The sequence below is a fragment of the Clupea harengus genome, chromosome 23 (assembly GCF_900700415.2).
Source record: "Clupea harengus chromosome 23, Ch_v2.0.2, whole genome shotgun sequence".
In the NCBI taxonomy this organism is placed as follows: domain Eukaryota; kingdom Metazoa; phylum Chordata; class Actinopteri; order Clupeiformes; family Clupeidae; genus Clupea; species Clupea harengus.
The window spans coordinates 4,619,388-4,634,858 of record NC_045174.1 but is presented as its reverse complement, the minus strand read 5'-3'; the positions used below and the strand labels follow the sequence as shown (position 1 = coordinate 4,634,858).

The following is a 15,471-nucleotide window of genomic DNA, read 5'->3' as shown; positions in this document are numbered from 1 at the left end:
TCGAGGAGGCCGCCACCAACAACCTCAGCAAGGACTAGGACGAGGACAAGGAAGAGGCTGTGGTAGAGGTAGATGGGCCCCTGTCAGGGGTAGTGGAATTAGTGTAAGATGCTCTAATGAAATTAGGGCAACAGTCATTGATCACGTAGTCAATCATGACCTCTCCATGAGAGAGGCTGGCCAAAGGGTTCAGCCAAACCTGAGCCGTCATACTGTGGCATCAATTGTTTGTACGTTCGGCAATGACAATGACACTTTGCTGGCCTTTACAGTCAATTGACTGTACTGTGTTTCACTGTATTTGCACTCTTGGCAAGAACCATTTCTATACTTTTGTAAAGGCAGGGGGAGAAAGTTCACTGCAGAACAGTTTGACCATTTTGCTGTATATTGAAACATTGTGACTTCTTACTGAATATACATGTAATGTGGAAAAATGACTGCAATAAATATTTTTGAGTCAGAATCTTTGCCATTTTGTACACAGTAGAACAAATGGTGTTGACAGGTCCTTGTTTAGAATATGTTTTATAGTATTTAGCAATACAAAAACAACTACAATATTTTACTGTATACAAATTTTCAGATTTCAAATACTTTCTGACAGTATATTCCCTAAGTAAGAGTGCCCAGTGCAAAACCCAAATTGTAGTATGTTGTCAGTGGTGGGCAATACTGTGAGGGTGTTGCACAAAAGTTGAAGTGATGGTTTCAGAGGTTGATATTGATAGCTGTAGTTTGAATTTTGTTATCCATTGTTAAATAAATGAAAAAACATACATTTTCAATTGAGCACAAATTGTAGGTTTTGATGGAAATGTTTGGCTTTGATGGCTGTGTGATAAGTTTTGAGAAGGTGGTGTCATTCTGCAAACATCATATAGTGTTTTGGTCATTTCACCTTCTGTTAAGGGCTGTGTGTGAGCTGTTTTGAAAAAGTAAACAGCGAATGGAAAAATGTGCCAAAGCAATCGAAAAAAACTGTAATAGCAACCGCCATGCATTGAGTGCTATTAGACACCCCAGAGCCTGAGCCACAGTTGAACTAATTGCCACATCCTGCATTGCTGTAGTATCTGGTTGATTGCTTCAGCCTCCCCCCCTTTGTCAAAGAGAACCTAAGGAGATTTGTGATTGTGTGTGCAAATGTTTATGAATGAAACATATTCATGTTTGGTCTTGAATTGATCCTTTTGATGTGGGCAGCAGTCTGTTAATGGGTTCATTGCAATGTGAAGTATCTGCTGTGGTTGTGTAATCAAACTAGTCCCATTGTTACCTCTGCCTGGGCATTTTCAGATGACCAGGGTTGGTGGGAGGAGAATATTGTCTTAGAGTATCAGGGACAGAATGTGGCCTTAAGGGATGTTTTGTGGTAAATGCATAGGGACAGGTCTTGAGGTACAAAACTAAACACTGTAAAGTCTTTGGGCTCTTCCCTTTCTTTTGCTGCTTCTCCTCCTCTATCTTTGAGTTTGGGGAGCCTCTGTTTCCCTGATCTCCTACTCTATCACTCTGTCTATTTGTCTCTCCTTCACTATGTCTGTCACTCATTCATCTCAGGTTTGGGTTTACACTATCTCATGCATTTAAGTACATTTGGTCTAATTGGTATTCAACATGTTTGTTCACTTGATATTATTTACAGTTAAACTTTATTTTAAAGTATAACTGAATTTTACATTACAGGTGACATTACATTCAGTTTAACTGATTCTTACAACATTTAAGCTTAACGGTTTACACACTACATGGTAGTAATGTGGGTCATTTAGTAGTGTAATGGAGTCAGATTAATTATATCTTTCGGCAATATTTTACACTCTAATGCATTCTACTGTCCCATAAAGTTCTCACTCATGGAACCCTTCCAGCTAGGTGTTTTCCTTTGTTGGTAACATTCCGGCTGCACCTACAATATTGTTCATCTTGGCAGTTATTCCTTTGTTTTCCAAGGCCCAAACAGTTTCAGCATTCCTGGTTACACATAACATTCTCTGATCAAACACTTCTACCTGCTCCCACTCTTCAAGTGTGATCACGACAGCAAGTTAACTGAGAATCATTCAACCATAAATTGTGGTAAGAAATACTTTAATATAATAAAACAATATAAATAATGATTTTACATTTTACAGCAGATGGATCTTTTGCTGACTCAATGGCAGTGTGAACACTTACAGTGACAGGCTGACTTTCACTTGCAATATAGGAATACTGTTCTTATTTGAGAAATAATATTAACAGAAATGGCTTTAATAGAACGTTTCTGTTGAGATCTGAAATAATATAATTTGGGTGAAATTTGTCATGAACTGTTAAGTAAGCCTTAATGTCATTGTGCGCATAGATTTTTGAGTGTTTTCATGTGTGTGTCTGTCACGTCTCATCCTGGGACTGTAAATACACAGGTTTGGCTTGTTTCCTCAGTTTCTGTTGAGTCCGTAACTTCCTGCCTTTCTGTGTGGCCAGTCCCATTGGAGGCAGATAGGTCTGTGAAACAAGCAGACACGAAAAAATGCTTTAAGGAAGAGTAATGTTGACACTAAACACTATTCCCTAATGAAGCTACTATAGTTTGAAATACTTGGTTTTAACAACAATATCTGGACTCACTGGTCTGGGATATGGGTTCCTGTAATGCAGCCCTGGAACAGAAATTTTATTAAGCCATTAATTAGCCACTTTTGATCTAGGGTGCATGGAAATATTCTTTCTATGGCTTTAGATTTGGCAAAAACGTACCCATTTCTATTCTTGCATTGCATTCGTCTATGCACTTTTTGATAGACTCCTGTTCTGTTAACTGAAATAAAGAGATGAGTTAATGCAGAATAATTGACCGAGTGTAGTCAATCTTTGTAGAGGATTGAAAAGGCCTTCAGAACTAAAACAAAAAGTGTGAGTGAATTAGTGCTAAATCCTATTTCAATACCTGCTGGTTTTGTCGAAATAGCGTCCGGGCTTCCTGGACAATATAGCTTCTCTCAGAGTCAGTGTCATGCTGCAGGGCGCTCTGAGCTTGCCAGCTACGTGCAATCCTGAAAATCCTCCGGTACAGTGACAGCACCTCTGCACAAGTTATTGAACTCATTGGTCTTGATTACAATGCAGACCTATTCATAAGACACAACATTGTAAAATATCTACCCACCCATTTAGGATTTTTTTCCAAGTACCTGAGAATGCATAAGAATTTATGAGTTTATTTTGAAATAAAATAATACAACACCAGATTGGCAAAGCCATGTGAAATTTACTTTACACTTACAAAATCTTATTAGATTCAATTGAATATCTGTTTGACAAAATTAACGTACAGGTACTGAATTTGAAGTGGCAAATTTGTGCACTGAATATTCATTGTTAAAATGGTTTAGTATGTTCTTGGCACAGAGAAAGAAAGTTGAACAATATTTAATTTCCTCACTTAATCACAGTTACAGCCATTGGCATTGAATGTAGATAGGCAAATTTCCACCTCGCAGATCTAGATTTGCACAAACATCGTAGACATACGTTTACAAGTAATGTATAAGACATCTATGTATGACATAAGTTTTATACACAAGATATTGTGATGTTGTCACATGAAACATGATAGTCATGACTGACTGAGGAAATATAATTCAATTCAATTCAATTTTATTTATATAGCGCCATAACAATACAATTGTCTCTAGGCGCTTTACAGAGCAAAACAACCTAAATAACATTAACACATATTTACCACTGTCAAATCCAAATAATTTCCATAGGACAGTCGTAGGCCCTGAGGTTGTTTTTGACAACGAAACTACGCAATCCAGTTTCAACCTTTCAAAAAGACCTCTATCACACTATGCAGGCCCCCGTGCTGTATGATAAATTACAAGAGCAGGACCAAAAGTAACCACATGGGAGCGCTATTTATCCTCTTAAAATGTGTTTGGTGGCTTGACGCATCTAGCATGTACAAGACATCGTACAAGCGCTAATAAATGTATGTTTCTTCATTTTCAAATTCAAAATCATCACGTTACGTTACAAAATGCGTAAGGCGACAGCTACAGTTTGGCTAATCAACAACATCAACCAAAGCGGTGTAATGCTAAGTGTGGTGTGGCTCTCATTTATCCTTTGGCCAAGCACAGATGTCATGACCGTGACACGCATTCTATACTATATAAAATCGGTGACATTCGAACCTCCAGTAGCATAGCAAATGGTTTTGACAGCAACATACGTACGAGCAAACGTACTGCTAAACTAGTTGTGTTAATAAGCCGCTCAACCACTGAAATCGAGGACCATTGCACTGACACGAACTAGCTATCAAATTACTGCAAAGTGTTTGCCACAAATACATTCTCTTAATAACTAAACGCGTATAACTGATGATAACTTGCTTGACCTACCAAATGCTGCGTGTTTATTCATGGACTACCAACCATACTAACATCAACAAGTCGCACAATTGATGACATCAGCAATATGCAGGCTTGTCAATGACCACTTTCAAAGCTACGCTTGTTTTACGCAGTCACAGGGGCTATAATCGGTAGGTACATTTTGAGATTTTTTTGTACTCACCTAATCCAATGCGATGCAATGTAATTGTTAGACTGTATAAGTGTATCCTTATTGAGCTCGAAAATAAGAGATAAGTAGAGATATGTAACTCTGAACATGTTATAGGTCTCATATGGGACACAACCATCTGCGTCGAAGAGGAGCCGGTTTAAACCCCATAAATCTGAGAGGCAGAGCCTATCTAAAGCTGTGTTCAGTGGTGGAGATCGCCGTTTCTCCGCAGGAAATGATGCGGGGAAAATTCCCATAATGTCCAGTCAATGACTAAGAGGATAGGAGGAACACAAAGAAATTGTTAATTCACAAACAAGCTGGCTAAGCTTGTTCCGGGGATAATTTTAATCTGACAAAAAAGGCAGACACTTTCTCTGACTGTTATATATTCAGCAATACCGAGCCTATGCTAAAAACCGAAGGTTTTGTATAGCTAACATGTTAGCTAGCTAGTGTTAGCTGGCTGGCTAGCTAAATACGACAGGGCTGTTTTGTCGTTGTCTATGTGGAACTCACCACGGCTGAAGTGATGACCGTGAATTACTTGGGAATACACTTTACGATTTCACAGGTAAGATTATTGTACAATGTGGAAGTTTGTGTAGTAGTTAACTAAGTGGGACAAGTTGTCATCCTAACTTTTGATATCGCTTTCATGTCTTCAACTTTTAACAACTGCATAGGTGTGAAGCCAGCTAGCTACCGTTAGCTACATACGTCTAGCTAGCTCGCTAAGTAGACAGTCGGGAGTCTGTGTCGTTAGCGTTAGTCTTGTTGAATCCAGCTTAGTGGCAGGATAGCTTTTAGATAATCTGTTCTCCTCCAATTTGTTTTATATGGTAAACGGAATGTTTGTTTTGTTCAAACATGCGATGAGTACCCTGGTCGCAGAGTCGAAAAGTTTTATTGCGCTCTAATGACATTCTGGACACGTCGCGAGCTAATTTGTGACCATTGAACAGTAGCAGTGTAAATAAGCTAGCTAGGTTGACTTAAACCAGGTACCAAACCATCTAGCTTCTATGGTTGACTGATGGGGAGGGAAGAATATGTTGGTTTTTACCAAACTAGGATCAAGTCGCTATGCTATACTGTTAGCTAAGAGAATGGCGACACTGAGCTAAATTGCTCTGTTACCTTGGTAAGTTATGCATGCCATCGATTGGTGTTTACTGTTATCACAAACCTATCTGATTATTGGAACACAGTGGCCCGAGGCCGACACGCAATACCAAAACACCGAACACCGCTGCAACGCTACTCAAGTCATGGATTATTTAGCTAGATACAGTAACGTTACCTAACCTCACTCCGGCAGCGTGTCCACCGCCTAGTGAGATCAAATGTTGCTTTGGGAAGGTACACGTTTGAATGAGCTCAGTGATAATACTTTGGGCCACGTTTCACCGCTGACATAACGTTACATGCTCTAAATGTGAAAGGGGGAATTGTGATGGCCCCGGTGTCCCGGGCGGTGCACACACTCCATGTGGAGTTTCATGCCCGAACATGTTCCCGTCAGACGCCTACAGTGTGGATAGTGTTGGGTATATCTAGGTATTTCAGTTCCTGTAACACTAAGTACATCATATGCTCGTCACCAGCCTCTGCTGTCATCGGTTTGGACTCGTATTCTTTGGAAGTCATACAATGCAGTTCCTCTTTTACGCTGGTCTGCTGATCTTTCCCTCTGAATCACGGACAGCAGCTCATGAGATAAGAGACCTTTCTTGTCTTATGAATCATGCCCACCCCGTCCCATCCCAATGCCTTTTCTGCTCTCATCCATGGACTGAGGACCTGACTGTGTCGCTGAAGAATCTCTCAAGTCATACCGTTTCCTGTTTGTTCACAATCAGGGAGGTTTGGACAAGAACAGGGCAAGTCAGTTTGAGATGAGCAATACAGCTCTGGATTACAGCTTGAAATACACTCCAGGTATTAAATGCCAATCTACAATTTGAACTAAGAGTAGAATATGAAAACAAACCTCTTTGTTGTTCAAACATCCTTAATTAAGTTCTTGCAGTTTTATCAATGGACTATTCAAAATATTCTCTGGGTGACATCTGTGTTTGGTTCCAGTGGTCTGCCGTAGCAACCTGGCCACCCACACAGCAAAATACATCACATACAAGGCGACACCTTATGCATACACATTTTGACATTCATATCTGCGTTTGCAGGTGTGTATGCATCAGATCATATTATCCTCCCTTTGAAATATTGCGTGTGTTTGTTTGTGACAGCCCAGCGGATGTCAAGGTCGCCCCAATGTCCCTCTCTCAGATGACACCACTGCCCATCATTCAGTTGCCCCGGTGAGTATTCTTTTCCCTTCATCCTTGTGATGATTGTCATCGGATCCCTTCCTGGCAGATTATAGCATCTGAATTTGCACAGTTGCTCACACCTGTCTGTTGCTGGCTCCAGGGGTACTCTTTAGCTACTGTGTTCAATCGGTGTGCGTTGTTCTGTGCCCTTCACCTGTCAACTCACCCCAATTCTGCGTGGATTCTGCAACCTATAAGATGAGAATTGCCATGGGAATTAAGTGCAAATTAAACAGAAAAACAGACATGATGCCCCTTAAAAGACAAACTCAGCACTGCACCTGTCAGCTCTTCTCAGCGAGTCTTCCCTTGTGGTTGATGCCCATTTCCGTGAGTGCCGATAGCTGCAGTCTTGCAGACCTTGGTTCCAGCCTTGTTGATGTGTGCAAAACTGACTTTTCTCCCCTGTGTATTATGTGTGCTGATGTGTTGAATTTCACTAAATGAGTGAGTTTTTAAACCCATTACACCTCCACTGCGGGTAGGAACTTTGAAGGTGGTATTGGATTTGACTGTGCTGGGGTATCTATACGTTCTGTGTGCATTATTAGAAGTCAATTACAACATATTTGTAACAAAAATAAAAAGAGATGCTAGATTGTTTTCTGTTATTAAGCAGCTTGTTTTCTGTTATAAAGCAGCTACTATGGTTTACTATGGCAGGTCTAACAGACATTTACCTTTTAAGTTTGTTGATGTGTGTGTGTGTGTGTGTGTGTGTGTTTTCCCCAGGGCCTGAGGGTATGTTGAGGAGTGACGGCCGGCCAGATCACCGGGGTGCAGACGGAGCCGAGCAGACCTGAAGAGGAGAGGAGAGGAGGAGAGAAAGTGAGAGCGTGAGAGATGGGCCAGTGTGTCACGAAGTGCAAGAACCCCTCCTCGTCTCTGGGCAGCAAGAGTGGAGACAAGGAGTCAGGCAAGTCTCACGGCAAGAAGGGCAGCGGAGGGCACAAAGACGACTCCTGTCCCAAGAGCTCGGCCGAGCCCGTCTACAACGGCACCAAGGCACCCGAAGTGACCGTGGAGACCAGCCTTGCCCCAGCCCCGGTGCTCGGGGAGGGACCGAAAGAGGAATGTTGGCCAGAGGGGGAAGGGGTGTCCCTGCGGCGGATCGAGGAGATGTTCCTGATCTATAAGGACGAGCATGAGGACGCCATCCTGGAGGAGGGCATGGAACAGTTCTGCGAGGATCTGCACGTGGACCCCGCTGAGTTCCGCGTCCTCGTGCTGGCCTGGAAGTTTCAGGCCGCCACCATGTGCAAGTTTACAAGGTGAGAAGGTTCCCTGAGAAAATGTTCTGCAGTAATGTGTTGAGGTGTGAGTGTTTACAAAGGGCTGGGTGAGGCACGTGGCCACACAGTGTGATCAGACTGGAGCTGCACAGCAGAATGCTCTTGTGAAAAAGCAGTGTTCTATCCTAAAGTCATGACCCTTTCTTTTTTTCGGCCAAGACCAAAATCGAATAAATAGCACCATTATATTCCCATTCTTTAATAATGTGATGAGAAGGTCTAGATTTATTTGTTAATACTACAGTACTATTTAAGTTAAGAATCTTGCACATACAGTTGAAAAGCCATTTAAGATTCATTAAGGTTAATTCCTTGTTTTTCCTGCAAATTTAGACTTTAGTAAGATGCACCTTGTGTCTGTCAGTGATAAAGATAAAAGCCTGTACACACATCGGTTATCACATTTTTCCTGAGCAAGATCACTTGCAGACATTGATGACATCACCTGAGGACATTTCAGCATCTGCCTGCTCACTTGGGTTGTTCATGTTGCTGAGGAAACTCTCTTGTTAATCATTGTCCCTGATTGCACACACAGAATGTTGGTTTGAAGTGTTCCTGGAATTTAATCTATGGTGGTACATATACACTATGAGATGGTCATGTTCCACAGTGGTAAAATAATATATGTATTACCATCTCTTCATGAGATTTCTTGCTCTCTGGTTTAGTTAGTGGCCAGTTGTAGACCTCATTCATAGAATCTGAATGTTGGGAGTTAGTGGTGTTGCAACTACGTACTTGTCGGGAATGCAGCTCAAGCTGAAAGGTTGGTCATCTAAGACATAAATGCATTTCTTTCTAGTTGGTCACAGCACCAACCAGCACCACACCTGTTTCCAGGTACTTGGTGTGCCCTTCCTCCGGATCATTGTCTGCGTCCTCAGAAGTTCACCAACCACGTCATAATGCTTGTGGAGAAATCGGTTTCTGTGCAACCATCCACAGATATTTTTAGCCTCCTCCAAGGGTGTGTTTGTCATATCCATATAACGGCAGTCATGCATATTAGCAGATTCTTTCTCCAGTTTTTCCTGTTTGATCGTGACCTAATATCGTTCGTGGAGCAGAGCGAAACCATGTCCTCTGGCCGAGGTGCCTGTGACGGAGCATCATAGTCGATGGCGATCGAGGCTGAACCTGCTGGAGTTAACTGGCAGTCAGTCTGCCACAAGAGGCATTAGCAAGGGTGTGTCGGGCACGGAAATGCCATGTCACATCTCCGCTTTCAATTTCTCATTAGGCACTGTTAATAATTCACTGATTTCTCCTGATGGCACAGAAACACGCACACACACACACACACACCATACATGTTGGTGATTTGTAATACATGTAATTAGATACATGTTATCGAATTAGGTTGGTAAAAGATGGGTAGGTTTGGACTTCAGTTTATGTTCGTGAATACCCAAGTAGGAATGACCGTAGTCATGTTTTATTCTCACTTTCCCTAGCACAGGCCATGAGTTCATCACCTTTCCACTAGTGAGTGAGAATCATGATTTTGTCAGTGTTTAAACCTGAAAGGGCTTTTTCATGGTGCGGAGTGTTTTAGCACAGTTGTTGCACTGTCTGCCAACTTGTGCTGTAGGCAACAACCTTAACAGCAAGTAGGGCTGAACGATTAATTGCATTTGCGATTTAATCGCGATATGATAGAACGCGATTTTCTAATCTTTTTTTAAGATGGTACATTTTGCCCAGTGTTTAAAAAGTGCATGCCTTGTGTTTATTCTTACAATGACTTTGTTAAAATTACTTAAATGCACAGTGGCAAAGCCACCGATTTGTTGTTCTTGATTCTGTAATAAGCAGTTAAATAAAAAATGTAATTGTGGGAAATAATAGTTTACACTAAATGTATCTAATATTGTGTTGGTCATCATTCATTACGATTTGTTGGGAAAAAATTAGGATAAAACAAAAAAATCGCATATTAAATCGCAATCGCAATATTTGGGGGGAAAATCGCAATTAGATTATTTCCCCAACTCGTTCAGCCCTAACAGCAAGGTTAACTTTGGCAACCTCAGTCTGAAATGGTTTAGAAAGTGTCTCGTGTCTCTGTCGAGGGCATGGATTGAAAGTGTAGAAAGCCTGTAACCGAGGGATATCACTTCCCTTAGCTTGTGTCAAAACTTCTGTTGAATGCCTCGGATTAGTTTAGAAGACATTTTATTAGATGTGCTGTCACAGGCCTCATCCACAGTTCTGTCATTTTCACAGATATATCGACAAGTTACCCTGTTATTGATAGCTCCGTTCAATAAACGACTCCTTTTGTGACTTTAAGCCAGCACATTGCACAATCTGATTTTTAGTGTGCAGAACAAATACAAAGATGAAAATGGGTATTGTGAAGTTGCAGAAGGTAGTCTAGTACTTAAAGTCCATTAAATTAACACCCCAACATTGTTACATTGTTCTGCTGTGTAAATCATGGAGGAAACGCTGTTTTACCCATCGAACTGGCCGATGAGGGAAGCCAAGGTGAAAGAACAGAAACATTCTTCACCATGCTAACTTCTCAAGTCACCCAGCCTTGAATACCCATTACAGTTACCCTACCTGTAAACAGTGTCAAAACAAAGTAATGGCTTACACTGTAATTCAGTAACACTTGATTGGGATTCCCTGACAAGCACAGGGCTCATGGGCCATGATGTATCTTCCAGACAGGGTAGGTGTGTAGTCAGGGTCAGGGTCAGGGTCCCCCCTGCTGTAACCTAGGGCTGTTTTACAGGAAACTTGGGGTCGTGACCTGTCAGGTGTAGAGCTGCACTCTGACCTCTTCCTTCTCTCTGATGTCCCACACAGGCATGCCTCTACCTGTTTGTTTAAGCTCTCATTAACAGGTGGGTGCTGACCTGTCTGTAAACGAAACTGAACGAACAGCTGACCTGGCTGTAAAATGCAGGGCCTTGCCCCCTTGGTCGTCTCTCCTGTGAGCCCAGGGTTGGGGCCTTGGCCTGAGTTCTGGCTGCGGTGTGCGTGGTGGGGTTGGTGAGCAACATGTGGTGAAGCTCTGGTTCTCTGTAGTGTGTGTGGTAGGTGTGTGTGTGTGTGTGTGTGTGTGTGTGGGTGTGTGGTAGGTGTACGTGTACAGGAATTTGTGTTTTATCAGTCTGTTCAAACCGCACAGGTTGTGGTGAAAGCAACCTTAATATTGAACCATATTTGTTTGTTTTATTTAGTTTAGTTTATTTGACTCCACATTGTCCAGCATTCTACAGCAATGTAGGCCCATTTTGACTCCTGTCACTCCTGGCAGTGGATGTTTAGCAGCTTGCTCCATCTGGTCCTCACTGAACCATCACATTAATACATAGAAACAGGCCTGTCCGCTGTAGCAACTGCACACTCCTACCTCATGGTGTAGGAGGCTTTGTCTACTCCTGAAATCTACTTTCAGGTTGATGGATTCCAATGTCAGGATGGATTCCAATGTTGTACAGAAATATGAAGTTACAGCAGAACATTTTATTATATCTTTAATGTTTTTTAGTTTTCTCACGCCGATCTCATATGTTAAGGTAAAGTCAGTTTTGCAATCAGTAGATGTTAACCCTGATGGATTTACACCGGGCGGATTTCCTATGTTTACTGACTCACCCAGGAAACCTGTTCAGTGTGTGAAAATCAGATCTGTTTGAAAGTCTTCAGTCTCACGCCTACTCTCCAGCCTCCAAGCCTGCAGTCATGTTGTCCACGTCCACATCCCCATCTAGGTTTGATCTAAGTAGGGATGGGTCATGATTACCGAATATTCCAATAGGCATTCAATTATAAAATATCAAATAGTTTGAGACTATTTTCTTGTTTGTACTGTTGTTAGTTGTTTTTACTGGCACCTGATAGTAAGTAATGCGTTACTACCGTCTGAAGGTGACGGTAATGCACCTAACAGCTGTTTGCCAACTGCCATTGAACAACCAAAGATGAAGAAGGTGTTACTACCAGGCGCCAGTAAACGTGTGTGGAGCTGTGAGATTAGATGCTACTGTACAAGCAGGAGAAACATGCAGAGCCAAAGATTACAGCTGTTAAATAGTTCTGTGTGGAAAAAATAAACAAAAATGTGGTGCAGTGCAAACTCAGGTAAAGTGTTTATGGGTCTCTCTCTCTCTCTCTCTCTCTCTCTCTCTCTCTCTCTTTTTCTCTGTCTTTGAGGGGGGGGTGTATAGTCGAAGAGTAATCAGATAGTTCCCAGTGATTTATCGAATAGTATTTTTGCTTCAATTGCAAAAGGCAGCTCACCTCAACTCTAACGTCCATTCATCTGATTGTATGGTGTTTATGGAAGGAGCAGGCATTTTGTTTGGTAAAACGTGCAATGTTAGAAATTAAATTTAAGATCATTCTTCGTAAAAGGGTTCCATTAGAGTGCACAGAATTGCTGGAATTGTCAACTCCATATTGGAGTCTGAGACTAGTTACGAATAACATAACATGACTTGATTTGGACTCCAGTACTACATCTCTGTTGCCAGTGGAAAGACAAATAGTGTCTGCTCTTCACAGGTGTGTTGAGGTGGTGTATAGAATATGAGGGTTAGGGTTAGTTCAAGTGTGTGTGTGAGTGTGGCTCTATCTGATGAGAATGTTGCCGCTGGTTGTGTAAATATATGTTGTTTTTGTGTTCTGGTTCACTTATCTTTGTTCATTTTGCTGTTCCTCTTTTCTTCTGTCTTCCTGTGTGTCTCTCTTTCTTTCTCTCCTTCCCATTTCTATACCCTCTTTCTGTTTTTCTTTTGCTCTGTCCTCCCTTGCTCCGGTCCTTTCGGCGGCTCCCTGCAGAAAGGAGTTTGTGGACGGTTGCCGTGCCATCCAGGCCGACAGCACGGAGGGGATCTGCTCACGCTTCTCTGTGATGATGGAGGAGGCGCGGGGCGAGGAGAGCTTTAAGGACCTGTACCGCTTCACCTTCCAGTTCGGCCTGGACGTGGACGAGGGCCAGCGCTCGCTGCAGCGCGGCATCGCCGTGGCCCTCTGGAGACTGGTCTTCACGCAGGACATGCCGTCCGTGCTGGACAGCTGGCTGGACTTCCTGTCGGAGAACCCGTGCGCGGTGCGTGGGATTTCGCGCGACACCTGGAATATGTTCCTCAACTTCACGCAGAGCATCGGGTCCGACCTTAGCAACTACAGCGAGGACGAGGCCTGGCCCAGCCTCTTCGACTCCTTTGTGGAGTGGGAGTCGGAGCGCCGGAGGAGAGAACAGGAGGAGGAGGACAAGAAACGGAGGGGAATGGGAGAGGAGGAGGGGCAGGGGGAGGGGGAGTGCCCTGCCCCCTCTCTGACAGACTGTTCTGAAGCGGGAGCAGCACAGGGCTGGACTTCTCACTGACTGCACTGTGCTGTGGGGCATGCTGGGATATGAACCCTTGAAATGGCCTTGGTGGATATGAGTATTACTGTTTCATTACCCATCTCTATTCCACCAGAATTAATATTATTATTTTGGCTGCTTGGGGAGGGTGGTCCCCTCCCACCCCGGCCCCACCCATTCTCGTGTTTTTACGAAAGGGCTCTGTAATGAAATGGTGTTTTTAAGCACTTCTATTTAACTTATTGTTTCTATTTTGTAAATGATTGTTTTGGTATTTCACATCCTGGTTTGTGGAGAGTTCACCCCTTTCAGGACCCCCCCTCCCCCCCGCGCGTTCTCAGCAAGCCCCCCCCCCCCCGTGAAGCCCTGGTGACTGGGGAGAGAGAGAGTGGCTGCCCGTCGGCAGCTGCATCTCAATCCACCGACTGCTGCCCCTGGGTTCACGTCTTTCGCTCACTTCACCTGCAGGGTCTGTGTGTGAGAGAGAGAGGAGAGGAGTACGTGTTGAGCGGATGCACATTTAACGGGCATCCCATTCACACATTACCATAAGCCAGGGCGGTGACGCCCGAGCCAATCCCAACCAAACCAGCACGCCATGTGTGAACCTTGAGGATGCACCCTCAGAGGTAGAAGAGGGGGAGAGAGGAGAGTACTCTGTGGGGTGACAGAACAGGAGATAAAAGAGGGATGCAGGGTATAATGTTTAATGTTGGGCTAATGTCGTAGGGTGTCAGCCTTAAAGCGTTGCACATAGAGGGTATCATCAACATTTCGACACCAAAAATCAGCTCCTAACAGGCACAGTGTGTTCATGAAAGAAATCACAACCATACTTTATTTTTTTTTTTTTTTTTTTTTTCCTGCATCATTCAAGTTTCCAGCAGAATAGTGCCCTGACCTTAACGCTTGGCCCAAATTATGAATCTGTCTGGCCACCGTGACTGCAAAGTGATTCAGCAGAAATGAGCTGATGAGATCCGGGATAAAGCCCTGCGCTGCTGCACTGAGATTGAGCGATACAAGATGTCCCAGGATGTCCTAGCCACCACTCGTCAATCCCCCCCCCTCTAAGAGGCATTTTCACCGAACCAAAGCACCATGTTGCCCAACGGCTCATCAGTTCAAACCATTGTAGAAAACAAGTATTATTGCAGAATCCACAGATTCCTTTAACAACATTGAGATCTGAAGCATCAAAGTTGGGAACATGTCAGGATGTATTCCTTCTATCTGAAATCATTGTGTCCCTCTTGTAAGTTGGACAATGCCCTTGGGATGACTGACGTGCCATTCGCATGGCTCTCTTAATGTGGTGGTGACATCGAGATGTGTATGAAATGGAGGGATAATGTTTGCTGAAGAGTTGAGGGGGTATATTGTGGACCAGGTATCCCTTTCTCTTCCAATCTCCTCATTTTCAGTCTCTCGCACGCTTCAACCTCTTAAGACAGGAAGTACTCTATGTAACATTTAATGAAGAAGGGAAATTGCTGCCTAAATAATAAAATAGTAATGGGAACACACAACTATATAAGGGCCCTGTGTTGCAGTAAAAAGTATTGTTGCTGATGCTGAATGTTTGGAGAAAGCACGCAGGTGTTAGCTGCAGAGGCTGTGTGTGTGTGTGTGTGTGTGTGTGTGTGTGTGGGTGGGTGGGATTAAGTGAGTGAGTGAGTGAGTGAGTGAGGGTGTGTGTATAAGACTGGCACTCTTTGGCCTCTGTTGCTATACACTCAAATCTCACAGGGATCCTCATTCTTCCTTTTGGCCTAATTCTGTTTTCTCTCCTCCTGTGGCTGTACCCCTCTGCCTTCTCTCATTCTCCTTCCCCCCCTTCTGCTCGCAGTGTGTGATTCCTGAGGATGCCTGTGACCAGACATGTGTGATTGTTTGGAAGGTGCTTGCTGTGATCAGGTTTATTTTTTGCGGTTTACATTTTACATTT

General features: G+C 43.2%; 2 protein-coding genes across 11 annotated transcripts; one reads left to right on the top strand and one right to left on the bottom strand.

Moving 5' to 3' along the window:
• Positions 1–2,077: 2,077 nt before the first annotated feature.
• lyrm1 (LYR motif containing 1) lies at positions 2,078–4,787 on the bottom strand. Of its 8 annotated transcripts, none has more exons than XM_031561381.2 (6): positions 4,398–4,470; positions 3,155–3,179; positions 2,936–3,072; positions 2,746–2,806; positions 2,617–2,648; positions 2,078–2,493 (listed from the first exon to the last, which is right to left on the bottom strand). In XM_031561381.2, exons 2-6 carry the CDS (start codon positions 3,156–3,158, stop codon positions 2,380–2,382), a joined length of 348 nt encoding a protein of 115 aa, XP_031417241.1. In that variant the 5' UTR covers positions 3,159–3,179; positions 4,398–4,470; the 3' UTR covers positions 2,078–2,379. The 8 variants fall into 8 exon arrangements, with proteins under 8 accessions (XP_031417241.1, XP_031417242.1, XP_031417233.1 ...); XM_031561382.2 differs by lacking the exon at positions 4,398–4,470 and adding an exon at positions 3,431–3,472; XM_031561373.2 differs by lacking the exons at positions 3,155–3,179; positions 4,398–4,470 and adding an exon at positions 4,573–4,787.
• Positions 4,450–15,028, top strand: dcun1d3 (defective in cullin neddylation 1 domain containing 3). Of its 3 annotated transcripts, none has more exons than XM_012831070.3 (4): positions 4,450–4,540; positions 6,816–6,887; positions 7,632–8,170; positions 12,992–15,028. In XM_012831070.3, the coding sequence occupies exons 3-4, from the start codon at positions 7,743–7,745 to the stop codon at positions 13,539–13,541; spliced, it is 978 nt and encodes a 325-aa protein (XP_012686524.1). In that variant the 5' UTR covers positions 4,450–4,540; positions 6,816–6,887; positions 7,632–7,742; the 3' UTR covers positions 13,542–15,028. The 3 variants fall into 3 exon arrangements, with proteins under 3 accessions (XP_012686524.1, XP_031417230.1, XP_031417232.1); XM_031561370.2 differs by lacking the exon at positions 4,450–4,540 and adding an exon at positions 4,775–5,137; XM_031561372.2 differs by lacking the exon at positions 4,450–4,540 and adding an exon at positions 5,146–6,504.
• The last annotated feature ends 443 nt before the right edge of the window (positions 15,029–15,471 follow it).